Raw genomic sequence first — 25419 nt, 5'->3', positions numbered from 1 at the left:
AGCATTTAATACTTGGCCTTAAGTATTTAAAATGGTTATTTATCTTATCAGTAAATGCAACTTTATAACTCTTTAAAGAAATGATCGTTTTCTCAGCCAAGGAAAATGACATAGAAAAAGACAGCAAGTTAAGATCCTTTATGTTGTATTTCTCCAAAAGTATATGCTAAACATTTACTAGGTATCTGTAAAGCAGATGAAAGAGAAATGACTTTTTAAATGATGTACTTAATATTGTACAATATGAAAAAGATATTCAGAACTATAAAAGTAATAATAAAATATACACCAGATGTAGTCATAAATGAATCAGGACCATCTCAACATGCACTTAGAATAACCAGTAAGTGAATATTAAGACATTTATTTTGGTATCTTCATTCCTTACTATAATACATTTGAGTCTCCATTTTAATATTTGAGTTCTGTAGATAAGACTTTGAGTAACTGTAACAGATTTGTAAGCTTCAATGGAACCTTTAAAAACCCCTGAAATACATAAATTCTATCCCTAAACTGCAAGAATTTTAAGAGTTTGAAATGGAAGAGATGGTAACTTTATTTACACGAGTTCAGTTCATATATATTTTAATATTGTTCTAATAACTGATTTGTTTCCAATATGAAAACCAAATTTAAAATAACTTGATCACCTTCTTTCAAACACAGTTGCTGACAAACCATACTCCAGGCTCCATCCTTGTAAAAAATAAATCCAACTTTACTGAATCAGATAAAAGCCACTTAACATTAATTCAAGGAGGTTGAGCCTTTCATAAGTAGCATGAAAATATGGGTTGATGAAAACGTTGCAGGATTCTATTATTAAGAGCTTTTTGTCCTGCATAGTAATGCATTGAAACAAAATATTTCAAAATATAGACTATTCCATTCTTTCCAAGCCTATTAAATTCCTTCCAAAAGTTTCATAATTCAGTCTTAGAAATTGTTGGAACTGTGAGCATATCCTGTGACCTCTACAAAAGCTTCCAGGAGATTTCAGAAAATATATCTTCTAATTTAAAAATTGATTGATTTGCCAAATGATGCAGCCAGGTTTGCTTCTCTAAAAGCTTCTGATAAGGTCTGCAAGGGAAAAAAATGTAAAATTAAAAATCAAATATTTGTAGGTCAAAAGAAAGTTTAGGTAGCCCATAATTCTGTGTGTTGTTAATAATTACCGGATGTGCATGGCAGACTCTAGCTATATCTTCACAGGAGGCTCCATATTCCAAAGCCAGAGCAGCTTCATTTACCATTTCTCCAGCACCCTTTAAAATAAGCCAAAAAGTAATTTTGCTTTAAGGGAAAACAACTGTGTGCTAATAGGATAGCAATTATTAAGAGAACAGAATTTTAAGTCTTGTTTGCCATTATGGCAACTGAGGAAAATTCAGGAAAAGGTGACACAGAAGAGTTTGGGCTCTGAAGCCAGATGTATTCAAATCACTTCACTCGCTACCTCAACCACTCATCGGCTCTATGTGCTTCATTTAATTTCTTCACTTCAATAATAGCACCTATCTCACAAGCCTATTATAAAAATGAAATAAGGTTAATGTATATACTTAGGAAAAGCAACATAGAAAGCACTCAAATATCATATATTGTTACAACAGATACCTAGGGGAAGAATACACTGTAGACTGAGTGAAGGCTTCCCTTAGGAAGGAATAACAAGAATCACCCATACCAAATCTGGAGGCAGAGCATTCTAGGCAGAAGATCCTACAAGCACAAAGGCCTATTATAAAAATAAGACTGATGTGGTAAGAAATTAATGAGCATAGACAGGGAGAACAGAGAGATGAGGTCAGAAAGGTGAGCAGAGTAAGGCTAGATTCAGTGAGGGCTCATCTTTAACAGTTTGAAGTTTAAAAGCACCACTGGAGGGTTTTAAGCAGGGATATGGCATAGTGTATGTTTTAAAGGGATGATTTAGCTGTAGTATAGATGATATACTACTATATCAAGACTGTGAGAGTACTGTTGGTACCCTGGTAGAAATGAAGAAATGGTAGAAATGAAGCCTTATTCAAACTTATTGTTGATAATAACATCAGAATGTAAATACCAGGTAGTTTAAAATTAACCTGTAAAATAGCAATGCTTTCCAAGATTCTCAATGGAATTTCTATTTTTACAATACTCACTGGTCCTAGAATATGTGCTCCCAGTACTCGGTCTGTTGATTTCTGCCCAAGAATCTTCACCATGCCATCTGTGTCAGCATTTGTCTTAGCTCTGCTATTAGCAGCAAAGGGAAATTTTCCAACTTTATACTCAATACCCTGTGAGACAAAAAATGAGAACTTACATAAGCACTGAAAAAATTCATCTCCATTACTGAAATCATCTACTATTTGTACAGAAAACAAATCCCAAGAAGGCAGTTGTCCACAGAGCATACAGAAAGACCAAAAAGCATGTTAATGAAATCTATTTGGGGTATAAATGCAAGCAAATATAAATGTATGTCTGTCTATTTCAAGTCAAATATAAAAGCTCTGAAATTATTAGTTTTTTAGTACAGGCAGCTTATTCTTCCCTCTACTACAACTGATAAACCTAAAGAGTGAATGAGCTCTTTTTGATGCCAACAAAGGAAAAAATACATAAAATCTAATGTTCTCCACAATTACTAAAAAAGCATCTAGTATTGCATTAATAGTTTATCAGTCACCAGTGTCATTAGATCAATTCAAACACTGAAATAAAACTGCCCATGTTCAGAATTACCTCTTCCTTCAACTGCTCTTCAGACTTGCCAACCCAAGCAACTTCGGGGTGTGTGTAAATCACTGATGGAACGCAATTGTAGTCAATGTGCACAGCACCACCAGCTATTCCTTCAACACAGATAATGCCTTCATCCTCTGCTTTGTGAGCCAGCATTGGACCAGCAACCACATCACCAATAGCATAGATACTACCAAGAGATCAAAAGAAACAGTGAACTTCTGAAATCAAGGATACTCTTCATCAGTTACACCATGTTAACAAAAATGTTTCTAGGGCTGGGGGTATAGCTCAGTGCCTCATGTGTGTGAGACCCTGGGTTCTATCCCCAGCATAATAATAAAATAAGTGAATGAATGAAGAAATAAATAATTGCACTTCTCGTTAATAAGTCACCAAAACACATATCAAATACAGTTCTTCAACTATAAGCAATGGAAAAAATTTACTAAGTTCTTTTTTATTTTACATCTTCTAAGTACACTATTCTTCCCCCAAGTTGACACATTTTTTAAAAAATATAACAAGTGTCTTATTTTTAAAACAATGTGTGAAATAAACTTTAAAATAACTGTAAATGCCCAGCATCTGAGAGCTCAGTTAAGAGGATCACTCGAGCCAGCTCAGGAATTCAAGACCCACCTCGACAACACAAACCCTGTATGCAAATAAAAGAAAAAAATACATACACATACACATAAACTGAAAATGTAAATAATTACCCAACTTACTTTGGTATTTTTGTTTGGAATCTGGTATTGACTGGAATTCTACCTCTAGGATCTAATTCAATTCCAAGATCTTCTAGTCCCAAATTCTGAGTAAAGGGTCGTCGACCAATGCAAACCAAGAGTACATCACAAGTGATAACTTCAGCTTTACCACCAGAAGCAGCTTCAATACTAAACAATGAACAGCGTATAACTGTTAAACACACATCTATAAAGATAGGTGATAGTAAGAAATTTAAAATCAAAGACTTCTCAAAGCTTGATGAAATTTCTAATAATGTTAAGTTTACTTCATTATAAGCAAACTGAGTCAGACAATGGGAAAAATGTATACATCCTCTAGAGTTTTATCATTAAACTCTAATAAAAACAGGCAATGTAATATACTAGTTAAAAATAGAGTCCTCAGTAGGAGGCACAGTGGCACACGCCTGTAATCCCAGCTACTTGGGAAGTGAGGAAAAGTAGCCAAATTCAAAGCCAGCCCCAGCAACTGAGTAAGACCCTCAGCAATTTAGCAAAATTCTGTCTCAAAAGAAAAAATAAAAAGAACTAGAATGTCACTCAGTGGTAAAGTACCCTTGGGTTCAATCCCTAGTAACATCCAAAAAGAAAAACCACAAGTCTCAAGGGTGGATGGTGTGGATCAGGCTCAGTGATAATGTGATTGATTGCCTACGGTTTTTAAGGCCTAGGGTTCCATTCCCAGCAACACAAAACAAAACAAAAAAGCAAAAAACATAAATCTTAGAATCAGTTAAGAACTATTCTGCCATTCATCAGCTGCATAAATTAAGTATTTAATAAGTAGAATACAGACACAGTAAACAATCTAATATTATTGATTTCTGCCTAAAAATACTATATTAATTTTACTCAACAATGGGAACTTTAAGTTTTGTGAACACAAATTATGAAAAGGAATATTACAATAAGAACATTGGTTAATTTTGTCTAACACCAACTAAATCATGAATTTCAGTGCACTAAGTTGATAGATAGATACTGAGTCACACAATAAGCAATAAAATCGTCTTATGTTATAGAAACCCAATACATTTGTTAAGCTGATTGAGTGTTTCTTAAGGTGACAAGGATGATATGTCAAAAATAAATGTACTATACTTACGAAACATCAATTTTTCCATCTGACTTTTTGGTAGCACCAGTAACCTTTGTATTCAATTTAAATTTAAATCCTTGCTTTTGAAGGATGCGTTGAAAGTTTTTAGATACCTCCATATCAATTCCGACTCCACCAACATGACCCAAAAATTCAACTGCTGTCACATCTGCACCTAGTCGTTGCCAAACTGAACCCTACAAATAACAATTTTAAAAAAAGATAAAGATTTCCATAGCAAATGTTTATTGAATCATCTTAATTAATTTACTTAAGACAGTTTCTTCTCTTGCTAATACTTTTATTAGAAAGAGGTTTAAAATGAACTCTGAAGTAAATGGGTATAACTTCATATATTCACTTATTCACTCAAAATTTATTAAGCACTAACTATGTACTACATATGCTTTTATATGCTAGGCATATATTAATGACCAAAACCCACGAAATTCCTGCCCTTGGGGCCCTTATATTATGGAAGGGGAGACTAACAAGTAAAATTCATGCTAAGGGACAGTAAAGTACTCTAAAGAAAAAGTAGAAAATAAGAATCAAAATATTGCTGGGGTTGTGGCTCAGAGGTAGAGCGCTCACACTTGGCATGCATGAGGCACTGGGTTCAATCCTCAGTACCACATAAAAGTAAAATAAAGGTATTGTGTCCACCTACAACTAATAAATAAATAAATAATGAACTTTCAATTTAAAAAAATCAAAATATTAAACTGGCTTCATATTTCATCAACAAAATATGTTAAATTTTATCAACAAAATATGTTAAAATGTTAATTTTATTCAAAGTATAATTTCAGCTAAACAGTGTTTTTGTTTGCTTGTTTGTTTGATACTAAAGATTGAACCCAGGAATGCTTAACCACTAAGCCACATCCCTAATCCGCTTTTTAAGTGTTCAGACAGGGTCTCACTAAGTTGCTTAGGGCCTTGCTAAATTCTGAGATTCACTTTGAACTTGCAATTATCCTGTCTCAGCCTCCCAAGTTGCTGAGATTATAGATGTGCACCAATGTGCACCTGGCTGAACACTGTTTTTTTATTTTAACCATATTTTAACAATTAGCATAACTTCTGAACAACTGCATAATATACACATGACAAGCAAGATGAATGTCATTTTATAGCATTAAATAATAAAGTATGATAAACAAAGAACATACCCTTTGCACAAAATTATATTAAAAAAATCACCTAGTATGAAGAATAATATTGGCCAAATTATATTGCTATATTGTGTGCATGTACTAATGTGACAACAAATCCCATCATTATGTACAACTATGATGCACCAATAAAAAAAAAATGGAGGAACAAAATCACCTAGTAATTTAATTTAAAATTAGCTAAAAATTTACTCTTTCAATTAGGTTCGTACATTCATTTTACAAATTTCATAAAATTTTGAGGTGAGAGCTGGGTTAAAAAGAGGCAATACAGAGTCACTAAAAATCCAACAGTGAGACTATACAAAGATTAACTCAAAATGCATCCTGAACCTAAAACCCAAGATTATAAAACTTCTGGAAGAAAACACAGAAGACAATCTTAGATCTAATATCTAGATATCTTAGAGACAATATCAAAAGCACAATCCATAAAACAAACAAGCAAAAGATAAATGGGACTTCATCAAAATTAAAAACTTAGAAATATTAAGAACACAAAAGCAAAAGCCAGACTTTTGCAAAGATCTGCAAAATATTGCAAAAAATCTATGTGATAAAGGATTTAGATGTAGAATACATAAGGAACTCTCCAAACTCAATGGGAAAAAAAAATACACCAATAAAAAACACAAAATACTGGAACAGATACTTTCATCAAAGATGAAAACAGATAGCAATTATGCACAAACAAAAACTCTCAAGACTACAAATCACTAGAAAAATGTAAATTAAAACCATAATAAGAGCAGGGCGCAGAGGCGCATGCCTGTAATCCCAGTAGCTTGGGAGGCTGAGGAAGGAGGATCCCGTATGAACAGCTACCCTCAGAAATTTAGCAAGGCCCTAAGCAACTTAGTGAGAATCTGTCTAAAAATAAAAAAATAAACAGGGCTGGAGATGTGGTTCAGTGGTCCAAAAAAAATATATGGACAGTACTAAGTATTAGTGAGGAAAAAGAGAAATTGAAACATGAATCACTGGTGGTACTGTAAAAATGATGCAGTCACCATTTTGGAAGGTGTTAAAAAAATTAATACACAGAATTATTATGTGACTGAACAATCACACTCTTAGGTACATAACCATTAGAAATGAAAACACAACTACATAAAAACTTATCCATGAATATTTATAGCACTGTTATTCATGATAGTCCCTCAAGAGAAACAACCTAAATGTCTATCAATTGATGAATATAGGTAATAAAATGTATAATATCCATAGAATGGAATATTATTCAGTTATAAAAAGATATTAGTATAGACAGCATGCTACAACTTGAATGAATTTTCAGAACATTATGTTAAGTGAAAGAATCCATACACAAAATGCTACATATTGTATGATTCCACTGATAAGAATGTCCAGAATAGGAAATCCATAGACATAGAATGTAGATGAGTTTCCAGGAAGGGAGAAATGGATAAATGACTGCCAATGGGCACCTGATTTTTTTTTCCTCAGGTGAGGAAAATGTTCTAGCATTATGCAATGTGATAACTATACAACTGTGAACTATGAACTAAAACCATCAAATCAAACCCTTTAAATGGGAGAATTATACAATATGTGAATTAGTTCTCAATAAAGTTGTTTAAATGCAACAGCACTCTTCTGAAACTAAATTAAAATAATAAGAAATAGTAGGAGTGTGGAAAGAGTAAGAAGCATTATCTTGGAGTAGTATCACTCAAGTAGGGAATGATGAACACAGATAAGTTCATCTATCCTAAACTGATTCCAAAATTTCAATAATATCCACCATTTATTTATAGAGCTTATTACATGCCAGGCATTGTTTAAATGTGCCATTTTATTAAAACCTGACAATAATCCTAAAAGCTACATAGGATTTGTATCACCATTATGAAGAACTAGTTCAGAGAGGCTTATTAATTTAACAAGAACACAAAGTCAATAAAAAGCAGAGCTGAAATTCAAATTTAAATATGTACTATTCCAAAACCTATGTTCTCTTTTTCTTGTGGGGTAGGGAATGTGGGGCAGGGTAGGGAGTTCTGGGGATTGAACCCAAGGGCACTTGACCACTGAGCTACATCCATGCCCCTTTTTATTTTCAGACAGAGTCTCACTAATTGCTTAAGGCCTCACTAAACTGCTGAGGCTGGCCCTGAACTTGGGATCCTCCTGCCTCAGCCTCCTGAGTTGCTGGGATTACAAGCATATGCCACAATGCCTAACAAAATTTAGAGAACTGGGAATTTTTTTCACTTGACATCCTAGGAATTGAACCCATTTTAGGGGAGTGCTCCATCACTGATTTACATCTCCAGCCCTCTAAATCCTATGATTTCCACCACCAAAACCGAAGCAGGCAGGCAAACAGTAAAAAATAAAAATACAGTCATATAAAAATCTTTATGAAAAAGGAAAGAGATATGACTATACAGTAAATTCCCTAAGTTTTTAAAAAGATGTGAAAACTAATTCAATACAATAAAAAAAATCTAAAACATTGTGTCAGAATGTCTGAAAATGACCTAAGATGTTATGGTTTGTCGAGAGGTAATCCCCCTAAAGATCACAAGTGAGACAATGCAAGAAGGTTCAGAGGAGAAATAATTGGGTTGTAAGAGTCTTAACCCAATCAGTAAATTAATCCTGATAGGGATTAACTGAGTACTAATTGAAGTGGTAGGGTGTGGCTGGAAGAAGTGGGAATTGGGGACCTAGTTTGGGGGTATATATTCATATCTGGCAAGTGGAGACTCTCTCTCTGCCTTCTGATCACCATGTGAGCAGCTTCCCTCCACCACATTCTCCCACCATGATGTTCTGCCTCACCTCCAGCCCTGTGGAATGGAGCCAGTCTTCTAAGGACTAAGACCTCTGAAACCATGAGCCCTCAAACAAATGTTTCTTTCCTAAAATTGTTCTGGTCAGATCTTTTAGTCACAGCGGCAAAAAAGCTTACTAAAGCATAAGGCTTGTAAAAAACCTAAAGCAAAAGTGCTAAAATGAAGAAATGGAATCACTTTTTGAGGATGTTACACTGACCAACAAAAGGAAACCTAGGCCAGGTGCACTGGCATATGCCTATAGTCCCAGTGACTTGGGAAGCTGAGACAGCAGGGTCATAATTTTGAGGCAAGCCTTGGCAACTTTGGGAGACCCTGTATCAATATAAAAATAAAAAGGGTTAGGATGTAGCTCAGTGGTAGAGCACTTGCCTAACATAAGCAAGGCCCTGGATTCAATTTCCAGTACTAAAATCAACCAACCAATCAATTAATCATTATTCCTTTAATGTTCTTGTTAGCAACCTATGAGAACAATTTTATAATGGAATGAATAAAATATCTTTAGACAAAAAGTGAAGCCCATTTTCAAATGAGTTAATTCCACGATCAATCCAATTAGTTTGACATTAGACATTATCAGTGAACTCTGTTAACTTTAGCATAAAGGAATTGCCAAAATATTGCCTCTAAATTTTAAAAAAATGGAAAAGAATAGATTCTGGAACATGGAATAGAGATCAGTCACTACAAAATACTAGAAGAAACTGTCTGTTTTGACAATGATTAGATGCTACCGCAAGAGTTCCAAACAGGTCACGTAAATTGCTCTTATTTTCTTGACTGGTGAATGTGGTACATTTTGATATCAGCAAGGTGTTCAAATAAAGTCTCAATATAGATAGACCAACAGAGACTCAAAGATGTTTATAACTTGTTAAGCACTGTGGCATTGCCAGGTACAGTGGCACATAATCCCAGCTACTTGGCTAAGGAAGGAGGATGGCAAACTCAAGGCCAACCTCAACAACTTGGCAAGACTCTGTCCCAAAAAATAAAAAGGGTAGAGGATGTAACTTAGTGGTAAAGCACCCCTGGGTTCAATCTCCAGTACTTTATCCTGGTCACAACTTGAATGATACCAGAGGTAGTATCCTCCATCAAAGAAGATGAGATCTGATAATGGGACTGCATTCCTCAGTTAACAGTCTCCCCAAATTTCTGAATCACAAAAGGCAAAAAGAAGCAGGCAAGTATAGTATATAAATATCAGAATCAAACTAAAAAATAGATTGGAATAATGTGTGCAAGTGGACAAAACAGTCTTTAGTTAGGTTTAAAAGATTAGCCAAGCATGAAGATGTATACCTGGAATCCCAGCTATTCAGGAAGCTAAGTGGAGGATTATGAGTTCAAGGCCTGTCTGGGCAACATAGCAAGACCCATCTCAAAAAAACAAATTAAAAATTACATATGTGGGCTGGGGATGTGGCTCAAGCGGTAACGCACTTGCCTGGCATGCACAGGGTGCTGGGTTCAATCCTCAGCACCACATAAAATAAAATAAAGATGTTGTGTCTGCCAAAAGCTAAAAATAAATAAATAAATATTTTGAAAATTCTTTCTCTCTCTCCTCCCTCCCTCCCTCCCCCCACCCTCTTTCTCTCTCTCTCTCTCTTTAAAAAAAAAAAATTTACATATGTGGGACTGGGGTTGTGGCTCAGTGGTATAGTGCTCACCTAGAATGTGTGACACACTAGGTTTGATCCTTAGCACCACATAAAATATAAACAAAATAAAGGTATTATCTACAACTAAAAAAAATTACCCATGCAAAAAATGAGGTTTTTTAACTAACCCCAAGTTTGATATGGCTGCTTTAAAAAGAGAAAAGATAAACAACTAAACTTGGTTGTCTAGTTAAGGGATTCCATTAAAAGAAGTATATCTATGAAAAGAAGTAGTTTCTATTATATTGAGTTCTAAATAGCATCACAGGTGAACCTGATAGAGTGGACCACATCAAAATGATGACAACAAAATAATGGATCTGGTTTTTATGAAACCAAAGTACTAAACATGAAGAATAGCAATGCTTGGGGTGGGGCTATAGCTCAGTGGTAGAGCGCTTGCCTCTCATATGTAAGGCACTGGGTTCAATCCTCAGCACCAAAATAAAAATATATGTGTCCATATACAACTAAAATATAAATTCTTAAAAAAATTTTAAAGCAATGTAGAGTCAAATATAAATAAAACTTAGTTCCTGCCTTCAAGGAGCTCATGGTATTGAAGGGAATTAAAAAGTGAACAAGTAAATGTAATGTACTATTATTAGTAGATCTTACAAAACGGTAGATACATTATACCAAGGACTCAAAGACAGAAAGACTTAAACTCTAAGAAGTCATCACTAAAAAGGCAACTACTAAGCTGACTTTTGAAAGATATTTATTTATCAACAAATATTTATTGAGCAATAACAAAAACTAACAAAGGAGTACTTATTATATATTGGCTATGGTGTTTGGTCCTAAAGATATACAGTGAATGAAACAGTCCTGATATCTGCCCCCTGGAATTTAAGATTTAATGAAATGATAGGAAACAAGCAGTATCAAGAAAGTGAGATAAATAAAAAACTGACCTTCTGGGTGCAATGGAACACCCAGCAAGAGCACCCCAGAACTCTGAGGTAATAAAGGCAGGGCTCACAAGAATGCAAGGACTGGTAAGGAGTATCCCAAACAGAAGGAAGATCTACCAATAGAGAGAGATCAAGGTGTATTCAGGAACTGATACACAGATAGACCTAGAACACAGCTTGAGGGAAAGGTGCTAATAAAGCTAGAGATATAAGCCAGTGCCAGATCATTTTTAAACCACATCAAATTTGGATTTGTCCTAATAACAATAGGAAGTCACTGAAAAATTTCAAGCAGGGAAGGGACATTAAATTGGTGTTAGAGAAAGATCACCCTAGCTACTATGAGGAGAAAAGACTAGAAAAACCTAAGAAAATGTAGGACACGAAGGCAGGGGAGAAATCAATGTATAATTCTAATCTTCCTGCTTACCTCCATATGGGTGGCAGTACCATTTATTGAAGTAGAAGTGTTAGAAGAGAAACAGGTTTGGATTTATTTGGGGTGAAGAGGGAGAATGGGCACAGGAAGGTGAAATTACATTTACTAAACAGAGTGCTTGTGACATATACAAATGGAGACGTTGGTACAATCAGATATGAACGTCTAGAGGCAAGGAGAGAGGATTAGGCTACAGATATTGTAAGTCATTGAATAACTAGAGTGAGAGTAATATTCTGTGAAAGACAAAAAGGGTCTAGGAGAAAACCTGGAAACAGAATCTAGAGTATTACTCACAATTAAAGGGACAGCAAGAAAGGAAAGGTACAAATGAAGTCAACTCAAAGGATAGATATAAAATCAGCAGAATACGGAAACAGAGAAGCTAGAGAGTTTTAAAGGCAAGAAATCACAATGCTGACTGCTGCAAAATAGTAGTCCACTGGATTGAGCAATAAATCTAGTCATGTCCTTATCAGAAGCAATCTATTGATATCAGAATCCATGAACTGAGGACTGTGTGGGAGCTGATAAAAAAGAGCAGAGACAACTCTTTCAACAACTGTAGTAGTGAAAAGGTGAGAGGAAAATTAGCTGAAAGGTCAGGGATCAAGAGAAGGCTTATTTATATGTACGTAAGCCTATCTCTGCAAGCGTGGATGCACCTGAGCATGTGTGGAGGGGTGTATATATATGTGTATGTATATATATGTGTATGTATATATATGTGTATATATATATATATATATATATATATATATGTAGAGGCAAGCTCAACTATAAATGAAAAGGGAGAAGAAGCAGGAAAGAGTTTAAAAACTGAAAAATAAAAGAAAGAATAAAAATCATAAAACCAAGCTCCTGAGAAGGAAAAAAATGATGTGCTACCAAGCTCAGGTGAAGGGATTAATCACAGAGCAAACAGCATTTCCATAGTAACAAGAAGGAGAGCAAAAGGATAGCTGCAAAAACAGCTAGTAAGGTCATTTTCAAATGTGGGGCATCAAGGGGAGGAAGCTGTCATCCAAAGGGGAGGGAGCTGTCATCTCATGGTTTCTCTTTAATGTGCTCTTTAGGAGAAAAGGAGATCTGCAGGCAAAAGACAATGTACTAGCAGAGGTATGAAAAAAGTGAGAAAGAAAACAGCCACTACAAGATCAGGACAGTGTACCAGCGAGGGGAGTTATGGGTGGTTACCCAGGCTGAGGAACCTGTTAAGGTTTGTGACCAAAGAATTTATATAGGCATGAATCCACAGGATTTACCTTTCTCCAGAAATAACAATGGGAATAGCATTAAAAAGTCATACAACTGCATTCAACAAGAGTTGAATTAAACTATTTCTGCCAAGCAATATAACAGAACCATTGAAGCAAGTGACACCATATAAGAGAGTGGTTAAAGTGATGGACTGTGTAAACTGATAAAGAAAGCATTCATGACAGGAAAAAGCAAATGGCAAAAACATACAGGATTTCTGGAATAGAAAATATGGAATATAGAGTACACTGAGAATAACTGAGCAAAAATAAAGAAGATTGTGGTTACAGAATAAAATATCTGAATTTATGATTTCAGAAACAGAGCAATTCTTGGTGATGAAAAGTACAATGGTCCTAGAAGAGGATACCTAAAATGAAGGGAAAAGGTCACTGAAAATATGTGGAAAGTTGACAGATGGACAGAAAGGGTGAAGTTATGAAACAAGCAGAAGGTATGAAATAGCATGGTGCTTAGAGAACTCCACGTTGTCTAATAATTAGGAGGGAGCAAAGAGCCAGGGTAGGTAGGATGTGTAAGCAGCGTAGTCTTCAACTGGAATGCAATTTTTCTCAGAATAATAGACATCTTTTAGCATCTAGGGCTGTCAAATTAAAAAAGAATTAGCCATGGGCCTCTAATCCAGCGGTTCAAGAGGCTGAGGCAGGAAGATCACAAGTTCAAAGCCAGCCTCGGCAAAAAGTGAGGTACTAAGCAACTCACTGAGACCCTGTGCCTTAAATAAAATTAAAAAATTAAGCTGGGAATATGGCTCAGTGGCTACTGCCCTGAGTTCAATCCCAGTACCCTTCCCCCACCCCCACCCCCCAAAATTAGATTATCTTCAAGGAATAGAAAGGGTGGAAGAAACAGAGAAGCAGACTATAATGTATAGGAGAATGTTCTAATTATTAATGCTCTAAATAGAATGTCTCAGAAGAAAAAGTATACTCATTATTACTAGAAGTGTTTAAGCAAAACTCAACACTAATAGGCTTATACAAGAATAAAACAGGGGCTTTAAATCCAACTCCATGGAGGTAGTAAGAGAAAGACACCACTTACCAATTCTACACCAATTACTCCTGCACCAATAACAACCATCTTTTCTGGAACTTTTTTTAAAGATAAAGCACCTGTAGATGACACTATTGTATCTTCATCAATCTATGATAAGAAAAGCAAAAGACACAATCAAAATTTCTTGGAAAAAAACAATAATTTATAAACTGCTATCTCATTCCATAAAAATCACTGAAAAAATTAAGACCTTTTTTTGAAGTATCTATGACCTCTATATGACCAATTTCATCAAATTCCATTAATAATGCTAACCTTAAATCTTGCTATTCAGCATTCCAAAACAAAAAGAATTTTAACTTTAGATTGAACTCCTATATATCTTAATATAAAATTTTATGTTATCTGGTCAAATTCACTGCAGAATAAGTAAGGTAAGTAACTTTATAAATCCTAATGATTGTCAAAAAATATATTTCAGCCAGAAATCTCTCATTCAAAGAATTCATAAATTAGATAAAGTAAAGTAAACTGGGAATTGAACTCAGGGGCACTCTACGCTGAGTTACATTCTCAGACCTTCTTATTTTTATTTTGACAGGCTCTTGCTAAGGAGAATGGCCTTGAACTTCCAATTCTCTTCCCTCAGCCAAGTAGCTGGGATTACAAGCTTAGGCCACTGAGCGTAATTTATAAAACTTATTTCTAAAGAAAGGTATAACAGGTGTAAATTTATAAAGCATACCGTGATTCCAGGAAAAGGAGTAACTTCTGAACCTGTAGCTATAAGAATGTTCTTTGTATCAACAACCTGAGTGCTGCCATCGGCTTTCGTAGCTGTGACCTGATTCTTGCCAGTTATCTTTCCATATCCATTGACGTGAACAACCTTTATAATGTTTATAAATTCACAAAGCTTAAAATGATTTTTTCTGACAAACATGAGTAACAGGGAAAAAATATTCAGTAATTAATTTAAAATACAAAATGCTTTTTTACTTTAAAAAATTGTGTACATGTCAGAGAAATCTATTTCTGGTTATTACTGTCTTTAAATTAAGCAAATATCCCCCAGTAGGCAAGTTCGAATAGCACAACTGTATTAGCATAATGTATAATGTTTAATGTGTATATAAAATTAAACAGAAATCTACAAGATGAACACCAACCTTATTTTGCTTGAATAAGTGGGCAATTCCACCTGTTAAAGCTTTTACTGCAGTACTCTTCTGCTCCATCATCTTCTCTAAATTCAAACGAACTTCAGACACTGTAATTTATTAAATAAACCTTAAGTCTATAACTAAATTCTTGAAGCAATGTGTGGTATATTTTACTAATCAAGGTCTGAAAAATTGGTTTAATGCTGATAGAATTGCATAAAAATCAGAATTAAAATTTTTAAATCTAATAGCTGGCTTAAAAATCACAGAAGACAAAAGCCAACATATCATACCACAATAACAGAGCTTATTAAACATTGTACTATGTGTATCGGAGGTAAAAATGCAGTGCAAAATAAAATATGGGTAATATATTTGTTTTAGCGTATATACAACACCTCTATAGTCAGTGATTGCCTACACATGGTCCTTTCTCTCAGAAACCTACTGCTATAAAGGAAAAAATGAAGGACAAGTTAATAACTCAAGGTATATTTAGGTCTTTCCTAGAAAACTTCAGGGAGATAACAATAACTAGAAAGAAAGGGTGAAAACAACCCCAAAAAGTATGAAAGAAGACCCATCAAATTCAATTGTTACAAAATATCCTCCTTTTATTCTACTATGCCTCTTCCTTCTCTATCTCCTTGGCCCTTTCTACTACCAACAACTTGAGGAAACCTTCCCTCCTTTATGTGTTCACCAAACTCAGGAATCCAGCTTCCCCAGGTTCTCAAGATGTTAGGGAAATGAAAAATGAGTATTTACAACAAAATTAGTAGACATCTGGCAAAAGTCTGCAAAAGAAAAAAACATACCATGCAAAAAAATCTGGATCTAAGTAATCTTAAGTAAATCTCTACATTTTTAAGATTTGTTTTCTTCCTCTTCCCTCATTAAACATCTATTCACAAATACTAGCCATATGAAAGTATTTAGCAAGAAGAATCAAGTATGCCCCAAAATGTTGCTAAATATAAAAAGTATACTTACTTTCAATTCCCCGAGATGCAAAATCTTTTCCATGGGCCATATGGTAATAGTGAGAATTATTCAACAAAGCCTAAAAAAAGCAACAAGACAAAATTATCAATTACTCAGACTCTCAACGATCAAAAAGCACTTATGAAATGACATTCTCTACATGAACTAATACATAAGACTACACCAGTTCACATTATCTTCTTATGTAATTAATCTAAGACAAATAATAATGAAATAAAAAATTCAACCAACAAGAACGGAAACCAAAAAAACTACTTTCTTTAAAAGCACAAGTGTAAGAACATGCCTCTACATGGCAGATAAAAAAAGGCAGTCATGTTCATTCTTCATAGAACTAGAAAAAAGAATCAAGAAATTCATTTGGAAAAATAAGAGACCCAGAATAGCCAAAGCAATCCTCAGAAAGAAAAGTGAAGCAGGAGGCATCACGATACCAAACCTTAAATTATATTGCAGAACAACAGTAACAAAAATGACATAGTATTGGTACCAAAATAGATATGCAGACCAATGGTATAAAACAGAAGACACAGAGACCAACTCATATTAAATACAGTTATCTCATACTAGACAAAGGCACCAAAAACATACATTGAAGAAAAAATAGCGTATTCAACAAATGGTACTGGGAAAACTGGAAATCCATATGTAACAAATGTAATTAAACCTCTATTTCTCACCCTGCACAAAAATCAACTCAAAGTTAATCAAAGACCTAGTTAGACACTAGAACAGAGACCCTGTGCCTAACAGAAGAAAAAGTAGGCCCAAATCTTCATCATGTTGGCTTAGGACCTGACTTCCTGAACAAGACTCCTAAAGCACAAGAAGTAAAATCAAGATTCAATAAGTGGGATGGATTCAAACTAAAAAGCTTCTTCTCAGTACAGGAAACAATCAATAACATGATGAGAGAGCCTACAGAATGGGAAAAAAAATCTTTACCACATGCACCTCAGATAGAGCACTAATCTCCAGGATATATAAAGAACTCAAAAAACTTACATTATAAAAACAAATAACCCAATCAATAAATGAGTTAAGGAACTGAACAGATATTTCACAGAAAAAGAAATACAACTGATCAACAAACATATTTTAAAAAGTTCATTATCTCTAGCAATTAGAGAAATGCAAATCAAAACTATGCTAAGATTTCAGCTCACTTCAGTCACAATGGCCATTATCAAGAATACAAGCAATGGACTGGGGTTGTGGCTCAGTGGCAGAGCACTTGCCTCATACATGCGAGGCACTGGGTTTGATCCTTAGCACCACATAAAAATAAATAAACAAAGATACTGTGTCCATGTATAACTAAAAATATTTTTAAAAAATAATACAAGCAACAATAAGTGCTGGCAAGAATGAAATTGGTGCAACCACTATGGAAACCAGTATGGAAATACCTCAGAAAACTTGGAATGGATCCACCATTTGACTTAGCTATCTTACTTCTCAGTTTATATCCAAAGGATTTAAAATCAGCATACATCAGTGACACAGCCACATCAATGTTTACAGCAGCTCAATTCTCAACAGCTAAACTATGGAACCAATCTAGATGCCCTTCAACAGATAATAGATAAAGAAAATGTATACATATACACAAACGGACTATTACTCAGCCTTAAAGAAGAATGAAATTATGGCATTTGCAGGTAAATGGATGGAACTAGAGAATATCATGCTAAGCGAAATAAGTCAATCCCAAAAAAAACAAAATCCAAATGTTTTCCCGGATAAACAGATGCTGATCCATAGTGTGGCAGGAGTATAGGAAAGAATAAAGGAACTTTGGTTTGTGTAGAGGGAATGAGGGGAGGGATGGGACTATTGGGATGGGAAGGATAGTAGAATGAGACAGAAATTATTACCCTATTTACATGTATGATTACACTACTCTGCACTATGTACAGCCAGAAGAATGAGAAGTTGTGCTCCATTTGTGTACAATATGTCAAAATGCATTCTACTGTAAAACAATTAAATAAAAAAAGAAAAAGGCAGTCATATTTACATACATAAGAACCTAATAGAATTTACTATTCATTATCTGCTTCATTACGAAAGAAAACTATGAAGAAAAAGAAAATGGATCATCAGATTTTAAATGGAAAGGTTAGGTATTGATAGAAAAAGCTATTTCAGGAATGAGTGGCAGGCTGGTGACAGCACTGTTTTACAAAGAAAAAAATGTGTCTTTCCTAATCTTACTTGGGTCATTTACTTCTTATTAACTGTATTAAGTTAATAAGAAGTAAATGACCCAAGTAAGTATTAAGTTATTATTAATAATATTAATTATTAAGTTATTATCTAATAATAACTGTATTACATTATTATTAGTAATAATAATAATAATCTAATCTCAATAATCTAGTCTAATAATCTAGTCTCAATACATCCTTATATTTTGTGGCCAATGAAAAAAACATCTCTGCACTATTCAATATACATGCTCACCTTAGAAGGAATACAACCAACATTCAAGCAAGTTCCACCAAGTGTTTCATTTTTCTCAATGCACACTGTCTACAACCAAAGAAAATATCAGTTAACTGCATGAAATTTGCAAAGTTTCAGTTCACTAAAATTCTAAACTCATCTGTCTTAACTGTTCTGCAAAACAATCTATTTAAACTATTTTTCAGGGACTAACACATAGATAACTTTAAAATTCATCATTTGAATAAAAAAACACAAGCTAGCTTCAAAATGAATTACTCTAAAAGGTATTTTTGTTTAACATTACCATATATATGCTTGTACTTCTATCACAGTATCTTCCAAAATGTGATTAGAAGCTCAAGTGAAAAGTTTCAGGAGGAAAGAAAAAACGAAGGGTCTTACTTTCAATTCCTTGAGAATACTACAACCAAATAAACCCTCTATCAGTCTCAGGGTTACAAATAATCTATAGAGTTAAGAAATTATTTATTATGTTTCTACCTGCAAAGTATTTTGTGAATATGATCTACCTGTCCTGTTTGCTTTTGTTTGAAAGCAAATCAACATCTAGTTTAATCTTACCTTAAAGCCTAACTGGGCAGCTTTAATGGCAGCAACATATCCTCCAGGACCAGAACCTATCACTGTTATATCAGCATCAACTATAATAAAAGCAAATTGATATAAAATAGTAAGTTGCTTAATACTTAACAAAAGGTGCTATTAAAAAAAAACCCAAGATTTAAATCTCCAAGAAAGTGCCAATAACCAGAATTTTCTAAACAATATTCTTATTAACTTGACATTCTTTGATACTACTAAATATGGCACAAATTAAAATTTTCATTTTTTATTTTAAATTTCATTTTTATTTTCAATTATTTATTATAACACATGGAAATACAACTATAATATTACTGGTATCCAGTGACCTTGCTAAATTCTGTAGTTTTCCTTAATGATAACTGACAGGAATTTAGAACACAGGAAGATAAGTCTATATAAAGGAAAGAGACTATCTTTGGAATCTGAAACAATACTTCAAATTTCTGCTCTGCCACTTACTAATGTCTGATTATGGCCAAGTGACTTTGACTTTCTGTAAGATGAAGAAGATAAGCATGGAATAAATATGACATTTCAAAGAAGAAACAAGAGGTTCAGAGAGGTCAACTGACTAGCCAAATAAATCATCTAGCAACTGAATGGCAAGGCAAAACCAAGCTATTTCTACTAATAATAAATTTCCCATTATTTAATACTATTCCATTCCTTAATTTCAGCCACCATAAACTAAAATTCCAGAGAAGAACAATTGAGCTTTATAATTACTAGGTATATGACTTTAGGTGAGTAATTTAACCTGCTTCATGTTTGTTCCTCCATCTACAAAATAAAGACCACAAAAAATATATATAATTTACAGCATCATAACACAAAATAATGTACATTGGGACCTGGAAGAGGATGTATTTTAATTGTCAGTGGCCTTAATTTCCAGTGTACAGTCATACTCTCCCACACTCACTCTATACTTGATCTCACCTGAAATTGCTCATCCTCTGAAATCCTGAATTGTAATACTTCACTTTCTGATCAAAACCCTACAATCTCCTAATCCATAAAGAAAAAGAAATATAACAACAGATTTGAAGTAAAACAACCCCGGGTTCAAATATGAGCTCTATCAGCCCTAAATCCTTGGATAAATTATTTAATCTCTCTGGACTTTGATGTAACATATGGATAATAATAAGGAAGATATCTATAACCCAAGGGTTGTAAGGACAGGGAAAACATAAGTCAAGATCCTAAAAAATGGATGGAACTAGAGAATATCATGCTAAGTGAAATAAGCCAATCCCAAAAAAACCAAAGCTGAGTGTTTTCTGACAGGCAGATGCTGCTCCATAGTGGGGCGATGGAATAGGGAAGAATGAAGGAACTTTGGTTTGTGGAGAGGGGAATGAACGGAGGGGTAGGCCTGTGGGGATGCAACTTTAGTCTTGCAGTCTCCAGTCTTATTCCCATCCTCCATAACACCTTATACTGCTACACTGCTACCCTTGTTCTAGTCCTGCTAAAGACCAACTAAGATCATACTCTCTTGCTCTTCACTGATTTCCCTGTCTTTTACTTGAAAAAGTCCAGGTTAGTAATTTTTACACTCACATCTTTTCTGTCACTATTTCTCAAATCTCATATCACATTCGGTTTACCCAGGAAGCTTCAACAGAAGTGTTAGCTTACATACACAGAATTATACTGGTCTATTGATGTACAGTCTGTTCCATCTACCCAAAATCAAATACTAAGAGCATGTATTTCATGAAGTTCTTGTGATATATATGATGCATGGTCCTGGTTCTTATATCTAATTAGAGAAAGAATTATAATAAAGTCAAATCTGAGAGAGAAAAAGAAATTACATCAAAATAGAAAAAAATTATATAAAAATAGAATTACATTAAAATAGGAAAAAAAAAAAAAGGTCAGTGGACTAGATGAAAGGGACTGAGGGGGAGGGAGAAGAGATGAGGCGGGGGAAAAACAGCAGAATGAATCTGACCTAACTTTCCTATGTACCTATATGGATATACCACAGTGAAATTTCACCATCATGTACATCCATAAAACACTTTAAAAAAAAAACTAAAAGTAAATAGCAGAAAGATAAGTAGAGTAGAGGGCCTGAACAACTTAGCAAGATCCTGACTCAAAATAAAAAGTGCTGGGGATGTAGCTCAGTGGTAAAGTGCCCTCAGGTTCAATCCCCAGTACCAAAAAAAGAAAAAAGTTATCAGTGTTAATATAATTCCATTAAAACCTAAGTTTCTGCTCAAGGAGTATCTACACATATAAAAAGCAATAAATATTTGTTAAATAACTCCTAAGATAAAGATTTAGCCATGAAAAGTATGCTTAGGAAATAAAAAACTAAAATTTATCTTATATAAGTTGAGAATAATAAGTAATATTTCCATTTAACAAAAGAGACATAGGGTATAATGGGTCCAACATTTTCCTCCCACCATCAAGTTAATATTTTTTTAATATTTATTTTTTAGTTTTAGGTGGACACAATATCTTTATTTTACATATATGGGGTGCTGAAGATCAAACCCAGTGCATCCTGCATGCTAGGCCAGCCCTCTACCACTGAGCCACAACCCCAGCCCAAAGTTAATATTTTTTAAAAAAAGGTTTCTGGACCTATTCAAAGCTAAAATAAATTACTCACTATTGGTTACTTGGGACTAGAATCCTCTGCCCCCCAACTTTCTTCTAAGAATAAAACATCTGAAATAATAGTTTGATAATACTTAAGGATTCAGGATAAAATTATTTCACAGAATGCAGGGAGACCGACTGTCACAATTACCCCTAGCTAAAAGTTTCTACAGTGAGGTTTTATAAGACACACAATTTTTTACTTATAATCCAATTAGGTGAGTCCGGTAAAGATCAAACAGATAATTTCAAATAATCAATATCCATATTAGGAAGTTAAAAAGAAAATCTCAATTTTTATTTATATACTTCACGTTTTAAAAGTATGAAGAAGAAAATTCCATAATCCACAGCTTCCTTTTAGGTACCTCTTGCTAGTTTTTAAAAGGTGCTTTTGATAAACCCATAAAGATTTTCATCCAGGACACCAAAAATCATTTCACCATTCTAAATTGTTAAAATGACCAACACAATATTACCCAGTAGGCAAAATCAATTAATTTTTTAAATTGCAAATATATAAAACTGCTCCTCAGTTCAAAATCTCTGTTGTTCCCCATCATACTTGGAGTCAAATCCACACTACTTGGCCTGATTTACAAAGCTTCCATTATCTGATCCTTGCCAACATCTCTGATTTTACATTCTGAGGGTCTCTGCACAAGCTGCATAAGCATTCTTGCTATTCCTGAAACCTCACAAGCTAATTCCCATTTCAGACCTTTCTCACTGCAGAAATAACCCTCGCACTCCTCTTTCCACTGAGGGCCCTGCTCAGACATCATCTGCTCAAAAAGGTGTTCCCTAACACCTTATCTTAAATAGTCTTACTCCAGTTATTGTTTTTAGTTTCAATTACCTCCTGGGTATTTATGTGTTACTTATGTATTATTTTTCTTTTATTACCAGCTTATTAAGTTTCATAAGAGCAGGGCTTTGCCTTGTTCACCACCCAAAAGACTCTAGGTGCTTAATAAACATTTCAGTGAATAAATACATAAACAAATGAATTCTAGCACAGATTACTTATAATTCAATATTCACCTGCTTTTACATTAAAACACAAACTGTCAGTTAATTCTATACTGTTGTACTAGGTACTTACTTGACTGATCAGCATAAGTTCTCAGAGGCACTGCAGAAACTCCCTGTAGGCCATGGCATATTCGATTGAAATGGCCTCTCTAGAAATGAGGAGAAATTTTTCTATTATGTAAAATACAAATCACAGAACTAATGAAGACTTATGAAAGTACAACAACTTTGGGCAAATAAATCAAGCACTGCTTTTCAATGTATCTTCTATTAGCACACAGAAGTAATATCAATTTCTCTTTGTTGGTCATCATCTGCACTTTTCACAATCCCAGCTTACTATACTTATTTTTCATTTCAGATATTCAACAAATCACTTCATATTTAACCTAATAAAAGTGATATTATTATTAATTTTTCAGAAAGCATGGCTAATTTTTTATGCTGGGGATCATTAATACCATAATTAATGTTGAAATTTCAAATTCAAGGACTTGAATCTGCATTACAACAATTATTTTACTTGTAACTATGGTTTCCTACTCTACCCTACCATGAACGTTCAGTCCCTATTTACTTACATGTTCTTGAGCTATCAACTAGGAACTGCAAATTAGACAAGGTATTCAAGAAAATGCACTAAAAATGTACTTATTCTGTAGTTACTGTAGTTCCACAAACTGCATCTTAATGTCAACCTCTACAAACCCAAGGCTATCATTTCCTAAAAAGAGAGACACCTGCCCCTATCAAATGGGAGGCAGTGACAAAAATCTACTCTGATGTAGTAATATTCTCTATTCCAAGGCAACTCTTGCACCTGAAGTAAAGAAAGCAAAGAAGAGTGTCAATTCTGAATTTACTCACTGCTCTGCCTCTCTTTAAAAAGCTTGACTTCCGGCATGTTTCACTTACTTTCAGGAACACAGATACCTCAGATTTGAAAGTCTGATTGCTATGTTATCTTTAAGTTCTTTGTAATACCCAGCTCTGAACCAGAAACATACAATCTGGCTGTATTTGGTAGATGAATGAAACGATAACCCGATGCAATTAAAAATACAAGCCTGTTGGAGGACTTGCGGGATGGCAATGGACACTAGTTCAGAACTACAAACACAGAGGCCCTCATCTAGGGCTATATGTTGGGGTAACCCCAAGGTTACTACCAACAGCTGAAAATTAGGCCACTCAGGGGTCAGGATTAGGACTTCGAAAAAGGTATGAAGAGCCAGACCGTAAGTGAGAAGGGGGGTTTACACTTCCCCTGCCAAAGCGAAGGCCTATGGGAGACCCGTACGCCCCTCAGCCCAGGGGATGCAGTGTGAGAGACCGCAGGTTGCCACACACTAGCGGGGACTGTACACAGCCCAGGCCCGCCTCTCGGCTGCCGCTATCGGAAAACCAGCGGTTACCAGCGAGCCAAGCCCGGGTCAAGAGGGAACTCTCACCAGGGCGCCGGCCTCTCCCACCACCACCCGAAAGGCCGCGTCCTGGACCTGTGAGCGAGCTCTTCGAACTTCAGGCTCAGCTCGACCCCAGGCAGTCGGCTCTCACCTTGGCCAAGGAGCAGTACACACGACTCCAACTCTGCATTTTTCCCCCGTGCTTTCCTTTTCGCCAATCCTTTCACCTCCGCTGAGCCGCCCCACTGCTATTCCAAGGTCTCCCCACCCTGCGCATGCACTAGTGAAGCCTACGTCATCACCCGGGCGCAGAGCGATTGGCCTGCGAGGTCGAGGTGTTCTTGTCAGGTTCGGCGTCGTAAGCTGCCGTAAAAAAAAACATGGTGCTTTGTGGCAGTGGAGCGTTACGCGATCATTTTAGAGGAAGCTGTCAAAACGTTCGGAGCTGCTTTGCAATTTTATACTTGGAAAATGAAATAAACAAATAAAACTATCGTTTGCCCAATACAGAATGCAAAATGGAAAGCTTGACGAGTCTACAAGCTGTCAGTAGTGCTAGACTTTCCTCGGCACTTTCCATAAGCATTATCTCACTTTGTAATAACCATGTGAGGTACTACTAGCCTCCGTTTCTTGGATGAGGCCCAGAGAGGTTAAACAAACAATACCTTCAAGATCTTGCAAGGGAAAAATATCTGGAGCCAAAAGTACAAGACTTTTGGTTTTGATTACTGCTTTATAAATTCTCCCTCAAGTGCTATATGAGGGATGGGGCCACAGACTTTTGCATCACAAGCACCTGCTCTAGGTAATTAACTAGCAATATATAGGAAACACCTATCGTCTATTTCCTCATTTAGGAGATACACCTCCCTTGTAAACAAAGGGTAGGATGGTGGGTGAGAGTTGGGGATTTTTTTAATTAAAAATAGGTAATAAGTTTAAAAGTGTTAAAACCATTGCCTTCAAGGGTTGGGGATGTGGCTCAAGCGGTGGCGCGCTTGCCTGGCATGCGTGCGACCCGGGTTCGATCCTCAGCATCACATACAAAACCATTGTCTACAAAATTGAGCACTGAGGTCTGTTTCTCTCTTTGTGATAACTCTATTTAGTGTGGATAAAACTTCTTCATTTCCTGAAAGTTTACCACCCAGGCACTGTGCTGGGGGCTCTGTGGTTTAAACATTCGTTAGGAATTACTCCTTACCTACATGTGCTCAGTTTTAGGG

General features: G+C 35.2%; 1 protein-coding gene across 1 annotated transcript; it reads right to left on the bottom strand.

Moving 5' to 3' along the window:
- Positions 1 to 348: 348 nt before the first annotated feature.
- On the bottom strand, positions 349 to 24501 carry Dld (dihydrolipoamide dehydrogenase). The gene is made up of 14 exons (XM_005319440.5): positions 24342 to 24501; positions 22855 to 22933; positions 19101 to 19180; positions 18534 to 18602; positions 16056 to 16125; positions 15069 to 15169; positions 14645 to 14788; positions 13945 to 14046; positions 4600 to 4790; positions 3471 to 3641; positions 2740 to 2929; positions 2154 to 2291; positions 1182 to 1271; positions 349 to 1086 (listed from the first exon to the last, which is right to left on the bottom strand). The coding sequence occupies exons 1-14, from the start codon at positions 24378 to 24380 to the stop codon at positions 1021 to 1023; spliced, it is 1530 nt and encodes a 509-aa protein (XP_005319497.1). The 5' UTR covers positions 24381 to 24501; the 3' UTR covers positions 349 to 1020.
- Positions 24502 to 25419: the final 918 nt, after the last annotated feature.

This window comes from Ictidomys tridecemlineatus, chromosome 2 (assembly GCF_052094955.1).
Source record: "Ictidomys tridecemlineatus isolate mIctTri1 chromosome 2, mIctTri1.hap1, whole genome shotgun sequence".
NCBI classification, from domain to species: domain Eukaryota; kingdom Metazoa; phylum Chordata; class Mammalia; order Rodentia; family Sciuridae; genus Ictidomys; species Ictidomys tridecemlineatus.
Note: the sequence above shows the minus strand (reverse complement) of the source record. Positions and strands in the feature narration are given on the sequence as shown.